Source organism: Paralichthys olivaceus, chromosome 4 (genome assembly GCF_024713975.1).
Source record: "Paralichthys olivaceus isolate ysfri-2021 chromosome 4, ASM2471397v2, whole genome shotgun sequence".
NCBI lineage: Eukaryota > Metazoa > Chordata > Actinopteri > Pleuronectiformes > Paralichthyidae > Paralichthys > Paralichthys olivaceus.
This window is the reverse complement of record NC_091096.1, coordinates 3,138,867-3,156,715: the sequence shown is the minus strand read 5'-3', so window position 1 is coordinate 3,156,715 and position 17,849 is coordinate 3,138,867. Positions and strand designations below refer to the sequence as shown.

The 17,849-nt window shown below is 42.6% G+C and overlaps 2 protein-coding genes across 3 annotated transcripts; both read left to right on the top strand.

The window, feature by feature from the left end:
* The first annotated feature begins 137 nt into the window (after nucleotides 1-137).
* purba (purine-rich element binding protein Ba) lies at nucleotides 138-3,717 on the top strand. The gene has a single exon (XM_020110340.2). It carries the CDS (start codon nucleotides 517-519, stop codon nucleotides 1,468-1,470), a length of 954 nt encoding a protein of 317 aa, XP_019965899.1. The 5' UTR covers nucleotides 138-516; the 3' UTR covers nucleotides 1,471-3,717.
* A 9,669-nt stretch (nucleotides 3,718-13,386) lies between these two features.
* On the top strand, nucleotides 13,387-17,029 carry LOC138407381 (myosin heavy chain, non-muscle-like). 2 transcript variants are annotated; one of them, XM_069522977.1, is made up of 4 exons: nucleotides 13,387-13,647; nucleotides 13,973-14,293; nucleotides 14,586-14,678; nucleotides 14,848-17,029. In XM_069522977.1, the coding sequence occupies exons 1-4, from the start codon at nucleotides 13,540-13,542 to the stop codon at nucleotides 16,885-16,887; spliced, it is 2,562 nt and encodes an 853-aa protein (XP_069379078.1). In that variant the 5' UTR covers nucleotides 13,387-13,539; the 3' UTR covers nucleotides 16,888-17,029. The 2 variants fall into 2 exon arrangements, with proteins under 2 accessions (XP_069379078.1, XP_069379079.1); XM_069522978.1 differs by lacking the exon at nucleotides 14,586-14,678.
* The last annotated feature ends 820 nt before the right edge of the window (nucleotides 17,030-17,849 follow it).

Sequence of the window (17,849 nt, the reverse complement as noted above, 5' to 3'; positions counted from 1 at the left end):
TGCTTCGAATCTCCGCGTCGGCCAATCGGAAGCGGGCTTGCGGGGCGGTCACCCATCCCCCACACCGTGCCCGTAGGTCGTGTCTGCCTTTGCGCACGGAACCAACAAGTAGGCGGGACTACGAGTGTGTCCTTCCGCCCTGAAAGCACACATAATAAACAGAGCGGTTGGATTAACTCGTAAATATCAGTTGTACCACACTTGTTACTGCTTCACATTCAAAATGTCCGCACCGACAGAGGGAGGGGAATCTCGGCTCAACTCGATTAATCGAGTCCAGATGAGTGGATTAAACTCCAGCGGAGGATTGGGGATACTTTATATACGCCATCCAGGGGGGCGGCGACGTTTGCTTTGACCGACAGGCGAACCGGCGAATGACGAGGGCGGGACGGCGGCTGGGTGGTGTGATTGACAGCAGCGGGGGCCAGTGAGAGCTCGCGGATCTGCGTCCGGTTTCCTGAAGGCGGAGGTGGGGGTCCGAGCGGCGCAGAGAACGGGCTGCTGGTGGCGAAGATGGCGGATGGGGATAGTGGCAGCGAGCGCGGTGGCGGCGGAGGCAGCGGTGGTGGAGGTGGAGGCGGAGGCGGAGGGGGAGGAGGAGGCGGCGGCGGCGGCGGGTTCCAGCACTACCAGCGGGACGCGGAGACCCAGGAGCTGGCGTCGAAGCGGCTGGACATCCAGAACAAGCGCTTCTACCTCGACGTGAAGCAGAACGCCAAAGGCCGGTTCATCAAAATCGCCGAGGTCGGCGCCGGGGGCTCGAAAAGTCGCCTGACTCTCTCAATGTCAGTGGCGGCGGAGTTCCGCGACTACCTGGGGGATTTCATAGAGCACTACGCCCAGCTCGGGCCCAGCACCCCGGAGCAGATCGCCCAGTCATCCGGCGGGGATGACACCGGGCCTAGACGGGCCTTGAAGAGCGAGTTCCTGGTGCGTGAGAACCGAAAATACTACCTCGACCTTAAGGAGAACCAGCGGGGTCGGTTTCTCCGGATCCGGCAGACCGTCAACCGAGGGCCCGGTTTCGGAGTGGGAGCCGGTGGCATCCCCGGGTCCGGCCTGCAGACCGGACAGACCATCGCTCTCCCGGCCCAGGGCTTAATAGAGTTCCGCGACGCTTTGGCCAAGTTGATAGACGACTACGGCGGAGATGAGGAGGAGCTGGCCGGCGGCGGAGGCGCCGGGGGCTACAGCGAGCTCCCGGAGGGCACCTCCATCATGGTGGACTCCAAGCGGTTCTTCTTCGACGTGGGATCCAACAAATACGGAGTGTTCTTGCGGGTGAGCGAAGTGAAGCCCAGTTACAGAAACTCTATCACGATCCCCTTCAAGGCGTGGGGCAAGTTCGGGGGAGCGTTCAGCCGCTACGCCGAGGAAATGAAGGAGATCCAGGAGAGGCACCGGGATAAGATGTACGAGAGGAGGACCGGAGAGGAGTCGGAGGGCGACGACGTGGACGACGATTGACGGAGAGGAGGCTACTTGTGATGAAGCTGACAACATGATGCAAAGTCTGGAGATAAACAGAGAGAGAGAGAGAGGAACGACTATTCTGTGCATGACGAATCGAACATTTAAAATGCTAAAAACAACGGAGTAACATAAAAAGTATATTTGACTGAGAAATTACTGTCTATATAAGAGAATCCTGTCCTAAAGTGTAGGTGGATGTTATAGCTAAATGAGTGCGGACTGCAGTAGTCAGCTCCTGTATGAGATTCCCCATTGATAAAGAATATTATATATGAATATATATCTATATATAGATTGTCCATTTGAATAAACCTCACACCAGTAGCCCAGCAAATTAAGTTAGACAACGCTCAAGACCAAGCAGCCTCACTTCCTGTTTGGTATCCAATGGTAAGAGCTCACCTGGCACTGACCTGTGATGATGAGGAAGTGTGTCATACTCCAACCCTCAGTTGCAGAGTGGGAGTGAGGCGCCTGCATCGCTCTCCATGGCTGTGTGTGTGTTTCTCTATCTGAAGTGACCTGTAACAAACGGCTTGCACAGACAGACCCACAACACTCAGAGCCACAGTCTTCAACTGTATTGGGGGGGGGGGGGAGCAATCCCTGGCATCGCAGGACGGCCTCTCAGTCCGGAGAGGTCCCACGAGGTGATCTGTTACAAGCACATGACTCATTTGGATTCCCTGGACAATCCAGAAGAGTTCAAATGATCTCCCTCCCTCCTTTAATTCCTCCCCTCGCTCCCTCCCTCAGGTGCTGACCTCCTGCTCCAATAGCTGAATTGTGGTGAGGCCTGCTCACACGTGGCAAGTTCCCGTCTGTATTTTTGGGGGGGTGTATCAGCATTATGAGAGGTCCTGGGTGCAGATCACCTGCCAGTTGCTTCGTTTGAGACGTCTGTGGCAACTGATGATGTTTCAGATGATGCAGGGCCTCGTTTGACCCACCCCCCCCTTGACCATTTGGGCGACAGGGATGCAGTGAGCTCTGGCCTTTAGCACTGGTCACAATTTTTCAAGCTAAAGCTTAATATTGCCGGGCTTGAACTACAGTCTCAAGGGGAATTGACCTTGTTGACTTATTTAGGATGTGCTATTTGGATCCTTTTAATCCTGAACTCAGACCATTAATGACTGAAGCAACATTCAGTCTGATTGTAAGAAAAATTAGGTGCTTTTGGAAAACAAAAAAAACCCACCGTGGGGTGCTGTACTTATAGAGAAAAAAAGACAAATATATACTGGAAGAGATTTACTTACTAAAAAGATCAAGCATAGATAGAATTATTTTTCAAAAGAGATATATTGAAATATGTCTTAGAAACATGAGACATTTATAAGATAATGCTGCCTAAAGTGGCTTATTTAAAACACTAAACTTGGATGCAACTGTCCAGGGTGATATTTCATACCTGCTTTTTTCCTAACATTTCTTTTATTCCTTAGAGGAAATTAAAAAAAGAGTACAACAAATTGATAACACAGTATGTTATAGCAATTTCTAGGAACAACTTCATTGAAGTAGTTTGTCAGCAAACACTCAGCACTCCAGTTCACTTTACAGAGCATCGAGTTGTCCCCTCGTTTCAGTCCACTCGTTTTTAATCATATTTTGTCATAAACTGGCTTTCCATCAGTTGCCATACGACGCAAACATAAACCCCTGCAATCATCAACTTTTTGTCTTTAGTGCTCCTCTTAAAAAATATGATCATTTTTGCATGCCTGCTCTTGCGGAGCTGCCTTGTGTTCTTTACTTTTGCATACTCTGATTGCTGTATGATGGTATTTATCCTTTTTTTTTTTTTTTTTTTTTAGAGCGGTTTCAAGTTTTATTTCTATATTGCAACAGAGAAAAAAAAGTTTAAAGTTTACTTCTCAGCCTAATAAAAAAAAAAAAAGCCACGAAGTTCCCATGCTTTGGGAAATGTCACCGTCATTGTCCCACTTCCTTTGATGTGTAAACCTCTCATTGAATTTTACTTTACCCACTTCAACACAGCAGAGAAATGCCATATGAAAAAAAAAAAAAAATACTCAACATCTGGGAGCAATAGTTATTTTTTTCTTTTCTATTGATATAAATATACTATATATAATATTACACATGAGATTGAACTACATCCTTCTTCCTGTACTGTGTTACGTGAAATGGCAGCTGTTTCAGTCATGTGTGTTCTGCTGTAATATTCTACCAAGTTCCTTTCAACGAGAAATAAAAAAAAACGTTTTTTGCTCAGGAGAAGTGTGGTGTCTTTATACTCCGTCCAGGTGGAGGTCGCAGTTTTCGTCACAGCAACAGTGCAGCACTGTTACCTACAGGTCGGAGACAAATCCAAACTTCACAGATTTTCAATTTACAATGACAAAGAGATTTCAACCAACTTTTTTTCCATCTGCGACTTATAGACAATAACACCATCAGCTGTGAGGTGTGAGGAGGACAGTGGAAAAATATTGTATCTGTGACTTTTATCAGTGTCAGATTTGGTGCAGTAGAAAGTACAATACTTTAAATTAGAACCTTAATAAATAGATTAAGTGTACTTCCAGTCCAGCAGTGGGAGAGGACGATAAACCTGCAAATAAAAACTTTTAATGATGAATGATAAAATTTCCAGTGTCCTGCTAAAACAATTCATGATTCGATATAACCACTGCAAAAATGAATTTCATACATTTGTGTCCAGTGCATGAATTTAATAAGCGGCACTCTGGTTGATTTTACCAACAGTTTTCTTTCTCTTGTCCAAGTACGCAACACTCGACCCACCAGACAATCTAACTTAAAATGAACAGAAGGGTAAAAAGTACCTTGCAGCGTCCACTGCTTTATCCCTGCATGAACATAAACATCCAGGAATCAGGATTGAGAAGAGTCTGGTGTGTCCGTGGAGGTTTGCCTGGACACTAAAAATACTCTGCGGCACTCAGGCCGACGTGCTGCAGGTCAGCAGGGCAATATGTGAAGGGCCTGACAGGGGGGCGTGTCTTATTTTAGAGGAACTGAAAGTTTCCCAGCTGTTTGCAGTCCGTCAAAGCACATTCAGAGGAAGGATCAGGGAAAATGTCCAGGGCGTCTCGTCTGCTGTCACACAAAGAGGAAAAAGTGAATTTAAATAGAATTAAGCTTTTATAAACACTCAGCAGGAATTTTGCAGTGAACGTCTACACAAACTAAATGTTTGTGTGCAATGGGAACACAACCTGATGTCGGAGCTTCAGACCAATGCATGATGAGTTTGAAGTAACACCTCAGTCGTCACCTAAGGTCTCAGGTTCTAAATAAAAATATACGATGCATCTCCTCTTCCTCAAATATCAAGTTCCTAAAATATCAGGGATTCAAGTGCAGCCATCTGGTGTTTTTGACGTTATTTGAAGCCTGTTGCTATTGCATCAATTGAAGCCAAAGGTATCAGACACATGAACATTTGGATAAACATCCGTGTGATGAGAACATTTTAAACTGAGAAAAAAAGGAATTGGGGCTTTTTAGTGGCCATGTCTGACACTCAGACATGAAGGTCCTGCAGCCAGCCACCATGGGCCTCACTTTTCACGTCATGAAAGTATACATAAACTTTGAAAATAAAGAAAACATGGTGTCATGGCCAGAGAAATGCTGAGCATGCCTCAACGTGCAAACCGACAGATTTGATGACATCATGCAGTGTTTTGCAATGCATCATTCTGTACTGTTTCAATACATCAGCATTTGTCACCACCAACATGAAGAAACATGAATTGTTTACTTCCATGTAAACCAGGGGTCAACAGATCTTTCTGACGATATAAATGAAAGCGATGCGTCGTCTCTCGTTGCCTGTGGGTTGTTTCAGTATCGTCAGCAGCTGTGAGCAATGCTAAACCATTTCTCTACTACATACGCCACTTCCTCTGTTTGACCTCAGGCTTTGGAAATTTCCCATGCACTGGTACGCATTTCATTCACACACCAGCACTGCTCCCTGCGCTCTGTGTTGCACGTGGCCTCTGTGACTTCTCCAAGTGTCGAGTGATGTGAGAGTGTGTGAGGAACAATCTCTAATGTGTGTGTGTGTGTGTGTGTGTGTGTGTGTGTGTGAGAGAGAGAGAGGACAGCTCAAGGGCATGTAATACCACGCTGAGCCGGGTGCCAGTGAAAAAGAGGATTATTCCACATGGCCCTGGAGTCCTGATGGCCTGCTCCAGAGATATGAGCCACGCTAAGCTGCCCATCCATCATCTAGAGCTGGCGACAGCCAGTGGAGGCCGTGGATTAGATCTCTATGAGGTGCTGAAAACACCTACCTCCCACGGCCACACACACACACACACACACACACATCCACAATGAATTTCTAATATAGGGAGAACTTCCACTCTCACGCCCTCTACACTCCCTGGTCGTGTAGGGGGCGCTGTTGAGGCATTGAAGAACCAATGCTGGCCTGAGGAGCTGTAGCCACAAAATTATCAAATCTAGGGGAAATAAAGATTCTGAAATTCTATATTCTGTTCTCGATATATAAACACTAAAACAGTAGATGTAGTTCCATTAAAATATTTTTATCCTGTGAGTTGCACCAAATTTCACACACTCACAGAATCAGTTCCCTAAATATGTCAGATATTTCCCCAGGAAATTGGTGGACGTGACAAAAAGGGCTTTATCATGAAATGTCAAAGGAAATGTGGCTCATGTTCGTCCCAAATTGTCACTAGTTTATAATGACTTCTTCATTCAAAGGTGTTGCAATGATTCATTTCAAACTCACGGACAGTGTTGTTATCATCATAAGAGTCATAATTGCAGATGTATTTTTCCATCTGTCCCATATCACATAAACTCATCTCTTAAGCCAACCCAGATCAAAATTACACATAATTCACATCCTCGTCTGAAACAGAGATAAGACTGAGAATATTGAGAGATTTATCGTTGAGTGATTTGGAATGCCCCTTTACTTTTTAATTTTTATCTGTATTCTCTGAAATTCTATCAGAACTAGTTCTTAGGGCAGATAAAATCATGACAGCCAGAGTTCAGCTTTCAAATCAATAATAGACGCAATTGGTTTCATTCAACATGTGAATAAACACCCACTGTCTGAATCACACTCTTGATCTTGTTCTGACATATGGCATAGACATGGAAAACGTAAGAATATTTCAACAGAACCCGCTTCTGTCTGACCATTTTTTAATTACATTTGAATTTACAATTATTAATTACACCGATTCTGGACAGAAATTCTATTATAGTCTGTGTTTATCTGATAAAACTGTGAATAAATTTAAAGAACTGCTTCCTTCTAGACTTACCTCTCAGCCATGTGTCAGTACAATACAGGAAAGTTATCTAAACTTTACCCCCACACTAGTTGATAACTTTGTTAATAGTACAGCAGCTTCAGTAAAAACAATCCTTGATGCTGTCGCCACTCTAAAAAAGAAGAAGGCAAATCAGAGGAGATCAGCTCCGTGGTATAATTCTCAGACATGTGTTCTAAAACAGACATCAAGGAAACTAGAGAGGAAGTGGCGTTCCACCAATAAACATGACTTTCACCTAGCCTGGAAGGATAGCCTGATATGTTACAAGAAAGCACTTAGAAATGCCAGAACCTCTTATTATTCATTATTAATAGAAGAAAATAAGAACAAGCCCAGGTTCCTCTTCAGCTCTGTAGCCAGGCTGACAGACAGTCACACCTCTACTGACCCATCTATTCCTCTAACCCTGAGAAGCAATGATTTCATGAGCTTCTTCACAAATCAAATTATAACCATCAGGGATCAAATCCACCACCACCTCCCAATGAATAGCACATTCACAGATGAACTGACCTCATTAGTTTCATCATGTAAAACAACAACTTGTCAATTAGACTCGGTCCCAACTGGACTTTTTAAGGAAGTTTTCCCCCCGATTGACAGTTCCATATTAAATCAAATGAACATGTTTTTGTTAACCAGCTATGTACCACAGGCTTTTAAGGTGGCGGTTATTAAACCTCTGCTTAACAAGCCTACACTTGATCCAGAGGTTTTAGCTCATTGCAGACCCATATCAAACCTGCCCTTCATTTCAAATATCTTAGAAAAAGCAGTTGCTAACCAGCTGTGTGACGACTTAGATAGTAACGGTTTGTTGGACAAATTCCAGTCAGGATGTAGAATCCATCACAGCACAGAAACAGCACTACTGAAAGTCACTAATGACCTTTTCATGGCCTCAGATGATGGACTTGTCTCTGAACTCGTCCTGTTGGATCTTAGTGCAGCGTTTGACACCATAGATCATAAGATCCTGTTACAGAGACTAGAACGTAGAGATCAGAGGAACTGCACTAAACTGGTTTAAATCATATTTATCAGATAGACTTCAATTTGTCAACGTCAACAATGACCCCTTGAATTGAATTGAATTGAATCACACGGCAACACATGGTTAGATTCATATCAGGGCTTCAAATGCAGTTCACTGTACAGTGAGTTGCAGCACATGAAACACAACCTTCTGCTGAAGTCTTCAGACGCAGCTTTCACCTGAGGACACGGTTTTTTTATTCTATAAAACAGAACTGACGTAGTGTCATTGCACAGTAATTTAAAACCACAGCCAACTTCTCTTTTCATCTCATGTGACCCAAACCTGACGTTAATCTATTGTGATGGTTCACATCACAGGGTGTAGTTCTAAGGTTTGGTCAAACTTACCCAGGATGCATCTGTGATCTGTAGAGCCTCACTAATAAGGAAATGTTTAATGTCAAGCAGGACCTGTGTTCTGTCTTGTGTTTTTTTCTTCCTCTGCATTCTTTGTGTTTCCCTCCTGTCTTTTCCATAACAGGCTGATTCCAGTCATGCCTGCTCATTGGTTCCCCCCGACTGAGTTGGCCAATCACCATCCAGGACCCCGGAATAAACAAGGCCAACTTGAAGGGAGGATTTCTTTGTGGAAAAGTCATCTTGTTTCCTGCCTGAGACGTTGCAGAACATCTATCTGTTCATCTGTCCGTCCTGCTCATGCTTTGAGGGGTTGTGGGGGGCTGGAGCCAATGCCTGCTGACCTGCGGCGAGAGGTGGCGTAAACCCTCGGTACAGTTTCTTCTCAGAGGTGTTTTAATTTGCGGACATAGTTTGGCCGTGCAGCCTTTATTGAGTTCATGTATCTGGCATTTCTGAGAACCTTTGTTAAATTTGTGTCAAGTAAAAAATGAATCATCTCAATTTGACTTCTGCTCTGACTTTGCTCTTTTGGTTTTTATTATCTTCGGTCTCTATGAAATACACAAGAAAAAGGAATAATCATCGGAACATCAAAAACCTTTAGTAGAGTGAGTAAGCATTACGAAGATGGAGACAGGGAGTCTGGGCTGGTGAAAAGAGTTTTCGCTCCTGTCTGGTTTCCTGCTCAGCCGGTCTGATAAAAATCCATCAGCAGCTGGTTTGCAAGGCCTAAAAAAAAAAGAAGACAGACAAAAGGAGGAGGAGAGGAAACAGGCGAAAGAGGACAGAGCTGTTGAGGAGAGGTTGTAGATGCATGTAGATGTAAGATAACGAAGGAGAGAGGACGCATCAAATCGCAGTAAAATATCCTATAGTGTGAATGAGTCGCCCCTGAGCTATTTTTAGCCAGTGTTGCCATGTGCCAACTGTACCATTTCTACGCACATGACACAGCGTCATCCTAATCCCATGCATGAATGGAGCAAATGATCAGCTCGATTTCACAGAACTGCACTACTGACAGATACACACATGTGCACACACGCACACACACGTTCTTGTACTTCCTATTATTGACTCATTGGTCTCAGCAGTCTCTAGACCCTCACACCCTAACCTTAACCATCAAAACTAAATGCCTCACCCTAACCTCAACCTAATTCTAACCCGAACGCCGAAACCAAATATTAACCCTCAAGCAAGTCTTTGAAAAGCATGTCCTCATCCCCTAGCACACCAACCATTCCAAAGTGTCCTTGGGCAAGATGCTGAACCCCAAATTTCCCCTGATGGCTGGTGTGATAGAAAAACAACACAGCATACAGAGCAGTGCATCGATGTGTGTCTGATTTGTAAAGTGCTTTGAGTGATTGGAAACAGTTACAGTTGCAGATGCTGGGTTGCAAAGGTAGTTGGAGTTAGCTATATAAGCAATTCTCCTCTAATACAACTCTGCTCTATTTAAATCAATCTTCACTCTTATTTGATTTATTTTTATGGCTCACATTTCACCCTCCAACATCAAAACATAACACAGAAATGGAAACAAGCCTTAAAACAAACATTTTAATGCCACTTTAGTGCAAAATCTAAATAGCACAAGAACCTCCTCAGTAGGAAACTTCTCTTTGATTGTACTTGCAGTCATCGGCTCACACACCGCTCACTTGTGGCAGAAAAATGATGATTAGTATTATGTTTAATTGAACATTAGCCAGAGAGGCAGCACTACAAGACGGCCACATAGGCAGCAGCAGAGAATGTGTGATCGTGAGCTGTTCATCTCGCGTGCAAGGAGCGAAGCCTCTGAGGCTCCAGGGGGAAGTTTTAGCTTCAGGCTAATTCTTTGTTGCACAAGATGCACCAGATAATATGATGCTATATTGAATCGCTTCCCTTCCAAAGAAGTGCTCTGGGGAAGAGCACTGGCATCGATTCTGCAATGCTGTTGTTAGATAGATGTTGATGAAGTCTGAGGCCAGTTCCAGTCTTCCAGGATTGCACAGGCCTTTTTCAGAGTGTACAGCAGCGTTAGGTCTTTCAGGGTCGTGCCTGAAACTTTGCCATTTTCAGACATGACCTCTGGGTTCAGACTTTCTGCCGAGGTTTCCTTTCACACATGAACAACGCAGCAGGAGATTCTCAAGGCACTTTACATTTAAAGGTCAAGACCTTAAAACAATATTAACGTAGAGAAACCCAACAGTTCCCACAATGAGCAAGCACAGGCGACTGTGGAGAGGAAAAACTCCCTCATTAATAGGGAGAAACCTCTGGCAGAACCAGGCTCAATGTGGGCAGTCATCTGCCTCAACCGGTTGGGGTGAGGAAAGAAAAGTAAGGGGGGAGGAAAGGAGAGATGGGTGGAAAGCGGGGGAGAGAAGAGAGAGATGAGGTGGAGAGAGAGAAACCGGGAACAATTGGGCACCATCAGTATCAGGGCTGACTATAACAATAACAATGTAGTGATCTACAACAGGATTATATATATTAATGAAATTACTGAGTTATTGTAATTAATGATAACAATGGTGATGGTGGTCGTTGTGGTCCTGTAGTCCCGGTGCCGGAGTTATCTGAAACGAGAGAGAGAGAAGAGCCAGAGGGACTATGGGAGGACAAAGTGACACTTTGACATGATGACATGTTAAAACTAATAAAAATAAACAGGTGTGGGGGGGCAGAGAGACAGAGGGAAGTGAAGAAGTGCTCAGTGCATGATGGGAGTTCCCCCAGCAGTCTAAACCTATAGCAGCACAACTAAGGGATGGTTCAGGACTCACCTGATCCAGAACTAACTACAGGCTTTGTCAAAGAGGAAGGTTTTTAGTTTTACTTTAAATGCTGGGACAGTGTCTGCCTCCCGAACCCAGAGTGGGAGCTGGTTCCACAGGAGATGAGCCTGATAGCTAAATGTTCTACCTCCTGCTCTACTCTTACAGACTCTTGGAACCACTAGAGAGCCTGTGTTTTGGGAACGAAGTGATTTACTTGGATAATAAGGTGTTATCAGCTCTTTGATATATGAGGGGGCGTGATTGTTGAGGGCTTTAAAAGTGAGGAGCAGGATCTTGAATTCTATTCTAAATTTTACAGGGAGCCAATGTAGAGAAGCTAAGACAGGAGTGATATGATCTCTCCTTGTAGTTCCTGTCAGCACTCGTGCTGCAGCATTTTGGACCAACTGGAGACTTTTAACAGTCTTCATGGAGCATCCTGCTAATAGGGAGTTACAGTAATCTAATCTAGAGGTTACAAACGCGTGGACTAGTTTTTCAGCATCTCCGGAGACATCAGGCTCTTCTTTTTCATCCGGGGATGTTTGTTTACTTTGGTTTTTTTTGTTGTCATTTTTGCATCTGCCGCATGTTTGAAAGGTCATCACCTCACTCATTGTGAATCCTGCATGCATTGTGTTGGGACCAGCATGCATCCTGTTTAGTCAGCGCTGCGCACAGCCACATGAAGTTAAACGCACCTTAAATTTTACACTGGTAAAACTGGTCCAGGTCCCTTCATATGATAGATGGGTCCAGGTCGGGTTCAGTCCGACATTGTGAAATCTGCGAAATGGATGGCACTACGATAACAATTTTACTTAATCCCGAGCCAGCAGTTTTAAAAAATGATTCACATTATGAAGGCCTTTACTTCCCATCAGCCCACATAGGAAAATTTCCAAGATGTTACATCTTTCTATAAATGGGTGATTTTGCAAGTGTGAACTTTGTAGGCTTGTGGGAGTGTGTGAGATCAGACCTTCACTTTATAACCAACAGGGAGGAACAGCTCAGAAAAATAACTTTTACTGACTCGTGCAATTTTTGCAATCTTGCTGTGATTCAGAATGAAATGTATGTGCAGGCATCGAACCAGTTTGTGGTTCCCGGGACATTCTTTTAACATTCAAAGAATCACACTTCCACCAGAATGAACTGATCTTTAACGTTCTTCCTGCACATTGTAAAAAAAAAAAACGATCTAACTGGTAATTTTAGACTTGTTGTTTTAAAGTATCCTTAAATTTCAGTTCACGTGCAGCAGCAGAATTAATGCAGTGTCCCCACGAGTCTAAATGTTTGAAATCATTTAGCAGCCAAAGTAAAAATAAATAGATGCAGCAGTTCCTCAATTCACACTACAATTTATTTGTATACTCGTACCACCAAACACACTCAGGACAGATGTCACTCAATAGAGCTCACACTTCCACCAAGGTCTAGCGGCACTGAATTGCACACACACTCGTAAACATCATTTCTCTAAATAAACCTCCCTAACCCAATCAGAATCCATGAGTTTTCTGCCGAGGAGGTTACATTTTCACCCCTGTCTGTTTGGTTTGGTAGTTTGCTTGTCAGCAGGTTAAGAAAAAATTAAACCAATTCCCACAAAACTTGGTGGAAGGACATGGGCCAAGAAGGAACTTCAATTTGGAGTGATCTGGACAAAGGGGCAGATCTAGGATTTGTTATTTCACCTCACTTCATTGTGAGATGGGGATTTTTTTTTGACATTTTCATAAAGGGGGCTGATATCTATGTGTGTGTGGATCTATATGAAAATCTGCATCTGGATTTAAATGTGGTGTCATTAGGGGAGTATTGGGCCTTGACAGAGGTATGTGTTCTAGTTACCTGTTGAATTGGTGAAAATGTTGACAGCTGTAACATAAAAATTGAAAAGGAAAGAATATAACAAGAAAGATATTCTTTTATCACAGCATGAACTTTGCCAAATTTGCAGTGGTCATACACTTTAAGGCAGCTCACTGAAAAATGCTTCAAGTCACATTTGCAATTCATGCAGAGTTAAAAAATGAACTAAACTTAAGAGAGCAGAAAAACTAATGTCATGTAAATATATTCTAAAATGTTAATTTCTCAGAACAATGATTGATAACATGTTTTCCCAAAAGACAACAAATATAATGAAAAGATGTCAACATGTGTGAAAGGCCGCAACTGCAGTCAGGTCATGTCTGAAAACACACACGCACGTGCACACACAAATACACGCGCGCACGCACACGTGCACTCAAAGACACGCGTACCCGAACACAAAGGCACACACGCGCACGCACACACACACACAGTAGTAGAATGCATCGTATGAAATGAAATAAAGTACATCAAAGGATCAGTAGCATCAAAGGATCAAAAGATCATAACACACAGTAAACGTTTAAAGAACACTTACCTGGTGCCACCCGCCATTAGACCGAACAAACAGCAGGAGCAGACATTGAGACATTAATCAGGTGCTCTGGTTGGTGAATAAAAACAAAGTTTTGTCCACGCTCAAACAAGACGAATCATCAGAAGATAAAGACGAATCGACAGTGATGGATACGTCGCCGAGCTATTGTCCTCAGGACACTAAGAAGAATATAGAAGAGAAAAGTATGCAGGAAACTGACTATCCCTCTGACTTTGAGGATACAGATTCAGAGGTAAGTGTGTGTTTCAGACGTTAGAATTGAAAGGACAACAATCAGAAAACGTATACATTTTTAATTGGTAAATGATTCACTTTTGTAATTAATATTGAGTTTTAAATGTGTAACTCATCTAATTACCTTCAATGTTATATGAACTCAAATTCAATAGTTCTGTGTTGTCTGTATTTTACCTGTAATTTTGTCGAGTTCACTAAGCTACACAAGCAGACGAGTCAAATAAACACGTTATTGGTTTGATAAATATGCTGATTTGCAAATATTGTTTAAGAATGAACATGAATGAAAAACAAGCTAATAATTGTTTAATGTTTCACAGCTCAGTGATTCAGAGCTGTCAACTGAGGAGGAGATTGAAGAGGAATTTGAAGGGGAGATTGAAGAGGAACTTGAGGAGGAGATTGAAGAGGAACTTGAAGGGGAGATTGAAGAGGAACTTGAGGGGGGGGTTCAAGAGAAACTTGAGGAGGAGATTGAAGAGGAACTTGAGGAGGAGATTGAAGAGGAACTTGAGGAGGAGATTGAAGAGGAACTTGAAGGGGAGATTGAAGAGGAACTTGAAGGGGAGATTGAAGAGGAACTTGAGGAGATTGAAAAGGAAACATTGCAGGATATTGACAGTCTCTCTGACGCTGACGAGGTAAAGTATAGAAACAACCTGTACACAAGGAAAATTACTTCTTTTAACTAAGACACACCTCCAGACTTTAGACTTAAAATGACGTCAATCACAAAATGTAAATGTCAATTATTTATTTATTTATTAAACAATAATTAATTTGTAAATTATAATCTTTTGTTATAAACATTCAGTTTTAGATGTGTGACTCATCTCAATCACATGTTAATGGTTTGATAAATATGCTAATTTACAATATTGTTTAAGAATGAACATAATAGAACAACAAACAGATAATTGTTTGATAATTCAGGCTTTGGGGAATGATATGTTGCGAAGCCTGTCAAACTCTGCTCTTGATGGCATTGAGGAACTTGATTTTGACCCTCCCTCTCCAGCTGAAAAGGTAAGTGTGTGTCTAGTAAATTATAATCTTTTGTTATAAACATTCAGTTTTAGATGTGTGACTCATCTCAATCACATGTTAATGGTTTGATAAAAATGCAAATTTACAAATATTGTTTAAGAATGAACATAAATGAACAACAAACTAATAATTGTTTTATGTTTCACAGCTCAGAAAATCTGAGCTGTCGTGGGAAGCTGATCTACAAAAAGCCATTCTGAGAGAAAGTGGAGCCAGAACTGCTCATAAAGTGAATGTGAACAGTGTAAAAAGAGATCGAGCTCAAATGGAAGAAGACCTGAAGAAGGAGCGAATAGAAAAAGACGCTCTCAATTTTATGCAAGAGAAAGCTGAATCAAACATAATTCGAGCAAAACTTGACTATATGAAGGCACAAATGGCTGATTTAAGGAGGTCAGGGGAAAACGACCAGGATCACCAGCTGGCTTCTGAGAACAAGAGGCAAGGAAGTAATCTTGAAGATTCCCTACACAAGGGACAGTTTGCCCAAAAGGACCAAGCCACGGGTACATTAGAGGCCACAGAGGCAAAAAGTAAAGAAACCCTGCCACAGAAAGATGATAACATATTTAAGAGTCAAGCCACCTTTGCCTTAAACCAGCCGCAGAAGAATGCAGATAAACTGGACAATCTGATCCATGAGAATCAACAGCTGGCTTCTGAGAACAAGAGGCTACAAAGTAAACTGGAGGATGCTGTACGTGAGATGCAGGGTGCTCGTGAGGCTGCCATCTCCCAGCAATGTAAATTGGACCATCTGACCAACAGAAATCATCAACTTGCTTACGAGAAAAACAGGGTACAAGATGAACTGAAGGATGTCCGAACTAACATGTGCCTTGCTCGTGAGGCTGCCACGAACCAGCATAAGGAAGACAGAGCTGAACTGGACAACCTGATGAGTCAAAATGACCAAGTTGCCTCTGAGAACAAGAGGCTACAAGGTGAACTGAAGGATGCTGTACGTGAGATGCAGGGTGCTCGTGAGGCTGCCATCTCCCAGGAGTGTAAACTGGACCATCTGACCAAGGTAAATCAACAACTTGCTTGCGAGAACAAGAGGGTACTGGAGGATGCCGCACGGCAGCACCAGGAAGACAGAGAAGCTTGCAGCAGACTTGAGGTACAAGTGAAGAAGGAGAATGCTCGATTCTTGCGAGTAAAAGAGCAATTAGAGAGGCTAAAGAAAGCCCCAGCAGACACAGAGGGGCTGCTGTATGACAAGAATACACAAAGGCTCCTGAACAAGGATATCATGGGTACGTTAGAAGAAACCGTGTCACAGAAAATTAAAGATGCAGATAAACTGAACCATCTGACCTATGACAATCACCAGCTGGCTTCTGACAACAAGAGACCACAAAGTGAACAGGAGGATGCTGTACAGCAGCAGAAGGAAGGCAGAGAAGCTTGCAGCAGACTTGAGGAACAAGCAAAGAAGGAGAAACCCCAGTTCTTGCGAGCATGTAAGAAATTAAAGATGCTCAAGAAAGCCCCAGTATCCGTAGAGACACTGTTGTATGACATGGAAACACTTAAGATGGATAACAAGTATATCACGGGTAAGTTAGAAGCCTTGGAGGTTCAGCTAGTGGTTCAGAGGGAAAAAGGTCTCGCTCAGCAGCATGAAGTCCTGGCAGAGAAAGATGATATCATCTTGAAGACTCAAGCCATCAATGCTAAGCTCAAAAATAAAGTCAATGAGCTCAGAGAACAACTGTCGGAGAGCAAGGTGAGACAGGTCCAACTTGAAAATGCCCTTAACCAGGAGAAAATACAAAAGGCTGTCTTGGAGGAGAGAGGGAACAACACTGCCTCCACTCTTGAAAAAGAAAAGAGGAGAATCAATCGTTTTGCCAATGCTCTTAAAAAAGAAAGGGCCGCAAATGAGAGATACAGTGTTGAGCTCATGGAAGCCAAGATCAATCAAGTAAAATTGCAGGAGCGGCAGCATTTGAGTCCATTCCTCCACACAGCTCAAAGCCACCTCTGTCGGCCGCAGCAGCGGTCAAACTTCAGCTCCAGGAATAACAGTGACATTGTGTTGAAGATGGATGAGACATCAAATGCTTTAGACAACTTGCAAAAGATACAAAGAGACTTGTTTTCTTCTTTCCATAAGATACTTGAACTCCCGACATCCACCCAAACAGCAGGTGCAGCTGTGGACGGGCCAGAAGTCCATTGATCTCATTGTCCCCATTGACCTCAGGACCCCAGAAAGACACCTCGGTTAAGAAGACGGTCTAAGTCAAGTTGCACTTACATGTAGCACTTTGTATTTTTGGCTTTTTCTTTTATGTTATTTTAATAAAAAAAGAAAATTCTAATGCCTTTTTTTAAATTTACTTGACTTCCACACTCTGACTAACAACAACTGAATTTCCCACGTGTGTGGATCAATTAAGTTTTATCTTCTCTTGAATTAATTCCAGAATCATCTGAAATACTTTGCTTTAAAAAACTTGTAACGTTCAAGAGGCTCAGTCATATTCCACCCATTACAGCCACGTCTCACTGACTCAGTGTTTGATTTGAAACCTTTAAGATTCTTCATGACCCAGCTCCTGATTATATTTTAGATCTTTTGAAACTATACGAGCTTTGCTTCGGATCCTTGTTATGTATGAAGTTGCTTTAACTCCCCGAACTCCGTTATGACATGATGGAAGTGCATTCTCACTACAGATGAAGAAAACGTGACAATGAATTTAAACAATAAATCACGGTCTGAATCCAGGTTATAAACTACCAAGAATATCATTGAATTTAGAGAACAGATGGTTTGAAGCATCAATCAACCAATGATGGTCAAAATAAACTATTTGTTTGAAAGAAAAGTCAGAAATCTGCTTAAGAGCAATATGGATTTTATTAGTCAATATATATGAGTACAAAATGTCCAATACGATATATCTGTTTCTCAAAATGGAAACGATTCCGAAGAAGATCAGAAAATGTTCAGTTAAACGTGAACTTTATTTTAAATAACTATAAATAAAATATATAACATTATAATAAATATATTACATATATAGCATACAAGCAAACACGTAACTTAAATCAACAATATAAATAAATACAAATATATAATTGAAAAAATAATTGTAAAAATAAATACACATGTTCACATTACATACAGGACTCTTA